Raw genomic sequence first — 11,143 nt, 5'->3', positions numbered from 1 at the left:
TTTTGAATTTGTTTTTCAAAAATTAAGCAGTTCATTGTTTCTTAGGTATATGTTTTTACAAATTTGCAAAAAAATAATCAGAAACAAATTTTGTTTAATTTTTTTTAATTTTTAGTAAATAACTAATGCAAAATTGTAAACAAGTCGAAAAAAATTGTTTTTTTTTCATTTTGATGATGATTAGAAACAATATGTGCATTCCTTTAATTCTTTGCAAAACTTTGATTAATTAGCAGGGTTGTGGGGGATACTTTATGCTGTAAAAACACCTAAAAACATTAATTTTTCTATCAATAGTGAATACGCGATAGATTTACTAAAACAACGTAAAAAGTTACTTTTTTCGCTTTTCTTTAAATCAATGTTAAAGGTGAAAAAAAAATTATTTTCCAAAAAATCATAAATTCATCTTATAAGACATTTATTCCAGTTTTTGACACTACCCTTATATTCTCTGTGTAGTCATTGGTTGCTGAGATATCGATGATCAAAGACAAAATGATCCTTTTTCATTTAAAGTCAAAAAATTGACGTAAAAAGAATATGAAGAAAGCATATTAAAGGTGATCAAGCATTGACTTAACTAAAAAAAAAATCGCCACGTCCGTGGACCAAGAACAAAACCATAAAAATTTAGATTTTTTTTCTCGCGCTATTGCATAGAATAACCGTAGCACAGAAAAAATATTTGCCAAAAGATCTCAAAACAAGAAACTAAAAGCTTCCAAATGGTTTAAAAAAAATCTAGATACGACCATTTTTCTATGAGCTACAGCCTTTCAAAAATCACCAAAAAAATTGGGAAAATTTTTTGTTCCTTTAATTTATATTTTGATGCACATATCAGCTGTTATCTTTTGGGTACACACTTGTATGCAATATTTGTTAGTTTAAAAATAGAGACGTTTCCAGAATAGACCGAAAACTTTATGTGATGACATGAAATTGGATTAATTTTTCACTAGTTTCCCGAATAAAAAAATTCACAATCGAGAGGAAGAATTTTATAGGTGTTGTTTGCACACATCAACTCGCTGAACCGGCCTTTATGTTAGAATAACATGGATTTATGTCTTGCTTGTATATTTTGGTATAAAAATAAACATTGTTTACGTAATTCACTTTACAAATTACTTGTCTACTGGTTGTGATTATTTGTTGTGAATTTGAATGAGAAACGAAGTTAAAAAGGGGAGAAAACTCGAGTGCAAATTCAATAAAAAGGAGGAATGATTAATGTTTGTCTTACGTGATTTTAAAGGAAGCTTTTATTCTCACACACCTTGAGGAAATTTAAAACTACCTAACTTTTATTAAATGGATTATATTTTAACCAATTTATTGCTTATCGCCAAAAAAAGATAACGAAAACATGCTTTTGCATTTTTATTATCTGGATTTCTATTGAACTGAAGAGTGTTTTGTCATAAAAGAGGGGAATCACATTTTGCTTATTATTTCCTAGGATTTAATAAAATATCGGAAAACTGTTGCACAAGTTGGTCTTTTGACCTTAAAGGTTAATCGAAGGCGTGGCAGCCACTAAATTTTGCTGAAACTCCTTTTAATTTGAGAATTATTCTTTCTACGGTTCCTGATATTTATCTTAGTTTAAAATTAAAATTTTATATTTCCAAATAAACATTTTATCCGAAGTCTAAATAAGTTTTCAGTTTCAGTTTTCGGATAAAGTTCAAAGATTCTGGTCTATATTTATAATTTGAATCTCAAGTGCTTACGGAAGCACCTACTTAAAATACATAATTACACTTTCCAGTCTTTGAATCTACATAATTGTGGGGATTTAAGAATTTAAAATAAAATTGTGAATATTTTTTAAGACTGAGTTTCCAAGTTGTTAAAAAGTATAAATAAATATTTGTTAAATTAATGCATTGCATTTCTATTGAAAAAAATAATACCTTTAAATATTTTTTTCTAAAAATATTGACAAGTAAAAATTTTATGTTTTTTTTCAAGTATGGGTTTTAAAACCACAGACACAATTGTTATCAAAGGCTGTGTTTATTTAGAAAAAAGCTTTTTTCCACTGGTAAACAAACCCAAAATTAAATAAAAATTTCAAAAAAGCTTCCACTAAATGGGTAAAAAATTATTTTATTAGAAACATGTGTAATTTGACAAAAAACTTGACTTCTTTTTTGAACTAGTTTCCTAATAAAAGTGATTAAGTCAAGTTCCTCAAGCTTTACAGAACTATTTACTCCCTGTTCTTGTGAAACTCACTAAGTTTAATGAGTCGCTCCGTTTAATAGAAATCTCAATTTTCTCGGGAAATATATTGCTCTCTTCTCTCAGTCTCTGTGCTTTTAGTCTTATAAGAGCAAAATCAAAGTTATTGTTTACAATTTTTCTGTATATTTTATTCGTACTTTATTCGAAAGTCAAAGTTGACCGTTAAAAAAATTACTATTCAAGGGAGCAATTCAACAATATTTGGTCATCCATTGTGAGACAACTTCCTTCCTAATAAATTATTGGTGTTTTATATCCAAAGTCAAAAACTTTCCATGAAAAAACTAGTGCCATATTAAAAAAAAAATTGTTTTTAAACAAAAAAGGGAATACTAAAAAAAGTCATGTCGTGACAACTTGACAAATTTTATATCATTTTGTTCGTCTCAGTGAGACAAATCAAATGCACTAAAAAAATTTCAAAAAGTCCATACACTTTGAACTAATTAATTTAAATGAATTTAAAATACTTTATCTTTAAAAATCATTACTCAATCACTATTAGGCCAATTTCTTTCAAATAAAGACCATTTTAAAGGGATGGATTTGCCCTTAGAATGATACGAAATTTGAAATTGAATATTGGCAGTGTTCGAAGTAAATTTTATATATAATTTGTTGTAATAGGCAGGAAAATCACTGAATTATGCTCAAATTGGCTTTCTTCAAGCGATTTTGCTTTTATAAAAAAAATTATTTTCTAAAATTTTCTCAAAATAAGTCCAAAAATCTTTGGATTATATCGAAATTGGCTTGTTTGAAACGATTTAGCTCATTTTTAAACCAAAAAAAGCTTCTATCATTACAGCTACAAAATCCTCAAAAACCAGTATGCTTACTTATTTTCCAAAATTTTATTAAAACTAGCTAAAAAATTACCAAATTAGATCTAAATTGACGTTATTTGGTCTTTTTCGATCAACTATGCTCGTTTTTTCACCTAATTTTTTTTATTTTGGGAGATTTCATTTAAAAAACTGAAAAACACCTAAAATTGACCTGTTTTCTACGATTTTGTATCAAATTGGGCCAGAAACATGTTAAATTTACAAGGTTTTGACATAAATTACCCAATAAAATAAAATCAATGATTTTTTACAATAGATTTACATTGTTTTGGAGTCAATTTATTTTCTAAGATTTTGTCATCGAATTATGTTCAAATTGGCGTTATTTTCGCTATTTCAAGCGATTTTGGTATTACAAACTTTTTTATTTCTTAAAATTTTGTCAAAATAATTCGAAATACGTCGAAATTGAAGTAATTGTGGCCTGTTTTAAACAGTTTTAATTTAAAAACAAAAAAGCCTAGTTTACAGTTTCAAAATACCTATAAAACAGTAAAAAAATGTAAAAAAAGTAATTTTTTATTTTAATTATATTATCACAGGTTTTATTGATTTTCGTGTTTTTTAGAAAATTTACTCGTAGGGTTTTTCTTAGATTACTTCGATTTACTTCGAACTTCTTCAAACACTGTTCGAAGAAAAGTATGCCAATATTCAATTTCAAATTTATCATTCTAAAGGGCAAGGCCATCCCTTTAGAATGGTCTTTATTTGAAGGAAATCGGCCTAATAGTTATTGAGTAATGATTTTTTAAAGTTAAAGTATTTTAAATTAGAAAAAAATTATTTAGTTCAAAATGTGTGGACTTTTTGAAATTTTTTTTACTGCATTTGATTTGTCTCACTGAGACGAACAAAATGATATAAAATTTGTCAAGTTGTCGCGACATGACTTTTTTTTTGTCGCCTTGTGTTATGACAGGATTCTGATTAAGAAAACCAATTCCTTGCAAGTGTTAGAGTTTCCACGATATGCATTTCGTTTAACGACAAGCTAAAATTTCATTTCTCTCTTACCCATCTCGGAATTTTTCTATTTCCTGTTTTTATTTTCGTATATTTTGCCCAAGAGCTGGCGTTTACGTCCACGATATCAATAAAGTTGATAGCGGTTGGTTTGGATGTCACAAAAAATTTCCATATGCAAAATTAGATCAAATGGCAAAAGTGCACATAAATGCCAACAGTGTAAAAGAAAGGTGGCAATAACGACGCAACCCATGCATAAATGCCGAAGAAAATAATCACCACATTACGAAAAGAATGAATTCTTGAGATAAAAATAACGAGTCGTTGGCTGAGGCTTATCAGGATTAAAAATTATCCAGTTCGGTGATATATCGAAAGACATTATTTTTATGAACCACATTTCGGAGTTTATTCAGATAAATTCTACATATATCCTGATATGTTTCTTTAATAAATCCGCAAAGTTCCGAATGATTAACTTGAGGAGTGGTCGTAAATTTTGGTTCGTCTGAAACTTTGACTCACGATAAATGTTAAACTAACTCAAATGGAATACAAGTTACAAAGTAGAAGTCGTACATTTTAGTTAAAAAAAAAGACGACGAAAAAAAATCTTTCCAACTGGGGGAAAATACTAAACATGCGAAAAATTCAAATCAATTAAAAAAATACGAGGTTTTGGTTCTTTTACTATCAAAAAAAATTAGAATTACATTTTTTGTTTCAATTTGAGTAAAAAATACTGTAAGTTTATTAAATAAAGATAAATAGGATCGTTTGTGTGTCTAAAGTTTCAAAAATTTGTGCTCTTTTTTCTTACAGGCTGCTAACAGAATTAAAACTTATTAAGAGATAAGATTTTACTTGATGTTTTGATATTTTATGATAAAAAAGCTCTCTTATTTGCTCTTGTGATTATTCTCCTGTATTATGTTTCGTCACATTTTAAAAAGTGCATAAAAAAAGTAAAATGTGAAATAATGGTAAAATTAGTTTTTTCGAAGCCAACGAGGGAAAGAAATTTAAATTCAGAAATATAGTGTTTATTTTTTATCATTAAAACGATTTATAATTTTCAATTTTTATTGCCCAATGAAGAAAATCAAAAGAAATTGAATTTTTAAGAAATACAGTAAACAAGTTGTTTTTTTATAATTGGATGTTGTTCCTGAATTAAAAAAGTACCACACACACACAGTAACACAGAGTTTTTATCTCATTTTGAATATTTGTAACGGATTGCAAAATTCAATAGTTTTTATTTTTTTATGAAAAAACGCATTATTTAAATTGCATGAAAAAAATACAGTAACATATGTAATACACCAAAAATAAATAATCAAAAAATTCTTGCGTACAGTTTTGTTATAAAAAAATAAAATGGCCAAAAATAGAGGTTTTTTTAAATTCATTTTTTAACGGCACGGACAAAAAAATTTAAATTAATATATATTGATGCTAAAAAAGTTATAATATTTTTTTCAGAATTTTTAAATAACGATTTATTTTTTATTCAGTATATTTCAACCTTAAACTCATTATTTCTGCGTTCATTTGTAGGAATTGTCCAAATATTGTCAATTTGCTGTTAATTTTTATCGCCAACTGAGAACACATTTTTCAAGGCACAAAAGTTCGCGATTTTTCGGTACTAAACTGGGAAAAAAATTGAATTTTTCAAAGAAAGTTTAGGAAACAAATTTAATTTTATTATTTTTTGAAGTCACATTAAATCTGCGTTTTTTTCGAGCCCACTGAGGATACAAAATTAACATTAATTTTTCATGGTCGATTAGAAAAATTAATTTAAATTCTATATTTTTGCGTCTTTTTTTCAAAGCAAATTCGAATTGAATTAAAACAGTTTTTTATGGCCATTCGGTGAAGTTTTTGCATAATCTTGAATTTGATTGGTTGGACACATTTTTTAAGGGCCAATAATAATCATTTCGCATTCTCGTAATTACCACTAACGTGAGAACAAACCGGTTTTTATTTCTTATTGGCCAAAATCGGACAAAAACCTAGCAACAATAAGTAACTCCACCCATTTAAAAAATCGTAAATAATTATTGAATTCTGATTAACAAATCAGCATTTAGTGTGAATTATCTTACTTTAAATTGGTTCTAATTTTGCACAATGGGTGGAGCCAACCCCAGAGCCAATATGAATCATGCACTTTCAATTATTAGACCAATAAAAAATAAAAAAATTATTCAATGCGTTAAAGTTGAGTGTCATTGTTCGATCTTTACCCAATCAATTGCGTCTTTTAAAATCAACCAATCAGAACACGTCTTAGATTTTTCGACAAGAAAAATGAAAATAATTAAAATCTTTGTTTTAAAAGTCGGCTTCTTTGATTTTATTATCAATATAAGAAATAATTATTTAAAGAATAAACGTTAATTAATTTTCTTTACTGTCAAATGTCCAAACTGTCAAAATTTGACATTTTTGGAAGATTTACATAACATTTATTGTGTCTCTCAGTGTAAAATTAAACTACAAATTTATTTTAAATATCAGAAGAATTTAATTTAATGAACAAATAATTAATTATATTTTTTTTAGACAAATTAGAAATGCACTTAGTAAAAAGTAAAAATTCTCAAAATTATGAAACTTTAAATGCGTTTTTCTCATAAACTATAGGACGTAGAGAAAAAGCAAAAAAGCGCCAGAATTTGCTTTAAATTATCTATTTAATAGCGTAAACCCGACTATTTTTACAATTTTACTACCGCTCATTTTCAAACACTAATTCATAATTTTTCAAATGTAAAAAACGTTATAGGTATGATACAATTTAAAAATTGTCATTTTTTTGTCGGAATTTTAAATATAAATGGAACGATAATAATTTGTATTTGCCTTGTTTTGCTCATATCAGCTCCACTTTTCTTTTGATCTTTACTTATAGTAAATTCTGAGCAAAATTTTCTTTTATACTGGGTGTCCCAGAGCTCCGTATTTCTTCGATTACTTTGACAGTAAAGAAGATATCGAAATGCGGTTTTTTTTGGACGATAGACATTCATTTTTTCTATGGTCCAGTAATATTTTCGTCATTATAGGTAATTCCTATACAGGGTGGCGCAACAAAGTTATATTTTTTCTTATGGAACACCCGGTATATTATGCGCTTATGTGAAAGAGTTTTTAATTCTAAGAATATCCATATTAGGTTTTATGGGTCTATCATACACCGTTTATTATGGGGAATTTTATGAAATTTTTGAAAAATTACAACGGCTCTGAGACAGCCTGTATATTTCAGCGAGTGCTCGTTCCTTACATTGTACTTGTTCAAAAATAGCCATTATTTAAGAAAGCCAACGTCCAGATAAAACTCCAATTACTTCGATTCTGTTTTTAAAAATAGCTTTTCGATTTCAGTGGTGGTGGATCGTTGAGTTGTCTGGTGGTCGAGTCCGATGGAGGCTGCTACTCAGCAATGCCTCCAACAGCCATGAGGCTCGAGAGTCCTCCTTGCAACAACAATAATAACAACGCATCTGGAGCCGAACTTGAACTTCTCGCCAAACTGGAGGAAGCAAACCGTCTTTACGAATCCGACGCCAAGTCACTCAATTCGTTGAGTGGGGCGTCGGGTCATTCGAGGAAAAGTTCCGACACTTCACAGATATCTTTAACATCTGGTGAGTGTTAAAAACAGAAGGGTTTGGAACTGTGGTGGTTTTTAGGCACGAGTTCCACCACGCAAGATCGACCTGAAGATTGCGGCGAAGAGGATCTGTGGACCACATGGGGGAGGATTGTCAATGATTGGGAGAATAATTGGAAGAAGCAGAATGCACAAATTAGGGAGTTGGTCAGGAAGGGCATTCCGTTGCATTTCAGGGCGATTGTTTGGCAATTGCTGTGTTCTGCGGCAGAAGCCTCGGAAAAGAAACTCTACGCCGAATATATTAAGGTAAAATTCATTAAAAAAAACTTTTTTAACGAGATTCCATGTCTAAACAATTTTTTCACATTTCCATTGTAATAAGCAACAAATTAATAAATTGATTTCATTTATTGGTTAGAGTTCTTTAAAATAAACAGTTTTTTTGTATTCATGCTTCTTCCCACTTATTGTTTACGCATTTTATAAATTTATAGTTTATAAACACAAATGAAAAATAAAAAAAAAATGAATAAAAAATACAAGACCAATTTTTTTTACATATGAGAATTGTTGTAATAATTTTTTCCAAAGTCGTGTTACAGGTCAATAGGTTATTTCTGGATACTTTTTTAATTTTCCCAACTGTCTAAATTAATGTATTTTTTAGTCCATTTGGTGGAGTTTTGATTGAATTATTGTTTTTTGTCTCTGTTTAGTCTCCGCATTTTGCCATTTTTCTCGTTTACAACGTCCAAAATTGCCTAAAAAAACTGAAGAGAGACAAAGATAGACGTATTCACGTTTTGTTAAAGTGCGACAAAAACAGACTGATATTTCTTCTCAAAATTGATTTTGACTTTTTTGACCAATGAAACAAACTTCTTAGAACGTCCGAAATTGCATAAAAAACTGAAAAGAGACAAATTCCGAATGATATTATATTTATTTTTGACTCGAAATGACCTAAAACGACACAAATCAACCCGAAATGTGCCATAGAGACACATTACATTTAGTTTGAAATTTTTTTTATTAAATATGAAACTATTAAAGAAATTTTGTGGTAAGTTTTTTTGACTCGATATATTTTACACATTTTTGACAGCTACGGTATCTCATTTTTACACCGTTCGTTCGGGAAAATGACACGAAAATTTTAAGATCTCAAAAAAAAAAGATACGATTAATTTATTTTCATAATTAAACAAATGAAAATGTGGTAAATTTAAGTTTTTTCACTCTTATTAGTGATGATTTTCTGGGTTTTATTTCGGGCATTCGAGGCTTTTTTCACCAATTAAACTTATTAATTATGAATTATTGTTTTTTGTCTCTGTTTAGTTTCCGTTTTTTGCCGTTTTTCTTGTTTAGAACGTCCAAAATTGCATAAAAAATTGAGGAGAAACAAAGATAGACGCATTACTTTTTGTTAAGGTGCGACAAAAAAAGACTGATGTTTTTTCTCAAATTGATTGAAACCGAGGAGAGACAAAGATAGACGCATTCACGTTTTGTTAAAGTGCGACAAAAACAGACTGAGGTTTTTTCTTAAGTTTTATTTCGGGCATTTTTAGACTTTTTTGAGCAATGAAACTTGTCTAACTTTTTAAACAACACACAAATAAAAAATTAACGACCACTTATTTAACCAATACCATATTTTAACTGTCTAGAAAAGATATTTTTTTAATTAAAAAAATACAAGACCAATTTTGTTACATTTGAGAATTTTTCTAAGAATTTTTTTTTTTAAATTGTGTTGCTCAAGTCACGAGGTTTTTAAAGCCGGTATTTCTGGACACTTTTTTAATCTTCCCAACTGTCTTTTACTGTCTGAAATTTTGAAATGTCTAAATTAGCGTATTTTTTCTACGACCCTCACAGAAAGTAAGTTTTTCCACCCTAATTGTAGAAAGGAAAATGGTGAATTACCTCCCAGGGAAGTAAAAATTTTATCTCTTTTTATATTTCTCATAGCAACGGTTGCTGCTAATGGCGAAAGTGGGATATCAAGAGAAATTGGCAGTTTTGATGTTTTTCCTGCTAACTTGTAGGAAAAATTATATGTTTTACACGGGAAAAGATACACTTTCCTCCCTTGTAAAATAAATACCTTTTTTATATTTGATCATTTCTCTATAAGAATTTTTTAAAAGGTTTTAAGCAAGTTTTGAATATTTTTAAATCAGTATTTCTGACAGTTTTTTAATTTCTCCAACTTGTCTTCTGCAACACCATGTTTTAAAAAGTCTCAACTCTCGATTAAAATTTCTTAAATTTCAGCATTTCTTAGAAATTTTTTAAGTTGATATTTTCGGATAGGTACTATTTTTGTTTTTTCTAGCGCGATATTTTGAAATATTCCGACTGATGTAATATTTATTTTTGACCCGAAATGACCAAAAACGACACGAATCAACCCGAAATGTCCCCTAGAAACGCATTACATTTTTTTGTTGCCTCGATAATGATATTTTACATATTTTTGACAGCTGACAGTGGAAAAATAACACGAAAATTTTAAGCTTTCTGAGAACTCAAAAAAAGATACGAGTATTTTATTTTCAAAATTAAACAAATCAAAATGTGGTTAATGAAGTTTTTTTGAAATGTCAACTGTCAAATTGAAAAGTCCACGCACTCTTATTAGTGATAATTTTCCGGGTTTTATTTCGGGCATTCGAGGCTTTTTTCACCAATAAAACTTGTCTATTCGGTGGAGTTTTGATTGAATTATTGTTTTTTGTCTCTGTTCAGTGTCCGCATTTTGCCATTTTTTTTCGTTTAGAACGCCCAAAATTGCATAAAAAATTGAGGAAAGACAAAGATAGACGCATGCACCTTTTGTTAAGGTGCGACAAAAACAGACTGATGTTTTTTCTCAAATTGGTTGAAACCGAGGAGAGACAGAGATAGACGCATTCACGTTTTGTTAAAGTGCGACAAAAACAGACTGAGGTGTTTTCTTACGTTTTATTTTGGGCATTTGTAGACTTTTTTGACCCAAGAAACTTGTCTATTTTATGACTTTTTGATTGAATTTTTGTTTTCAACTCTACAAATGCATTGCCTTTAAAGAAACCAGTGAAAAAATAAAATTTAAGCACGAATATAAAAAATTAAGAAGGTAAAATCTGTTTAAATAATCATTTTTTCATGAATTATTCGTAAAAATCCCATTTTAGGTTTTATTTCGGGCATTTGTAGACTTTTTTGACCAAAGAAATTTGTCTATATTATGACTTTTTCATTGAATTTTTGTTTTCGGTTCCGCAAATGCATTGCCTTTAAAGAAACCAGTGAAAAAATAAAATTTAAACACGAATATAAAAAAAATTAAGGAGGTAAAATCTGTTGAAATGAAATAATCATTTTTCATGAATTATTCGTAAAAATCCCATTTTAGGTTTTATTTCGGGCATTTGTAGACTTTTTT

General features: G+C 28.8%; 1 protein-coding gene across 4 annotated transcripts in view; it reads left to right on the top strand.

Annotated features, from left to right (window-relative positions):
- LOC123003895 (ecotropic viral integration site 5 ortholog) overlaps positions 1 to 11,143 on the top strand; it is a 48,526-nt gene that overhangs the window by 26,380 nt on the left and 11,003 nt on the right. For all 4 annotated transcript variants that reach the window (XM_044396956.1, XM_044396945.1, XM_044396938.1 and 1 more), the window contains exons 2-3: positions 7,476 to 7,738; positions 7,784 to 8,013. In XM_044396956.1, the coding sequence (XP_044252891.1) occupies positions 7,534 to 7,738; positions 7,784 to 8,013 (435 nt within the window). In that variant the 5' untranslated portion in view covers positions 7,476 to 7,533. The remainder of the gene's footprint in view (positions 1 to 7,475; positions 7,739 to 7,783; positions 8,014 to 11,143) is intronic.

This window comes from Tribolium madens, unplaced genomic scaffold (genome assembly GCF_015345945.1).
Source record: "Tribolium madens isolate multiple individuals breed KSU strain unplaced genomic scaffold, Tmad_KSU_1.1 Scaffold_11;HRSCAF=98;Tcas5.2_LG3b, whole genome shotgun sequence".
Classification (NCBI taxonomy): Eukaryota; Metazoa; Arthropoda; class Insecta; order Coleoptera; family Tenebrionidae; genus Tribolium; species Tribolium madens.
The sequence above is the reverse complement of the archived record's forward strand: the minus strand, read 5'-3'. Positions and strand labels throughout refer to the sequence as shown.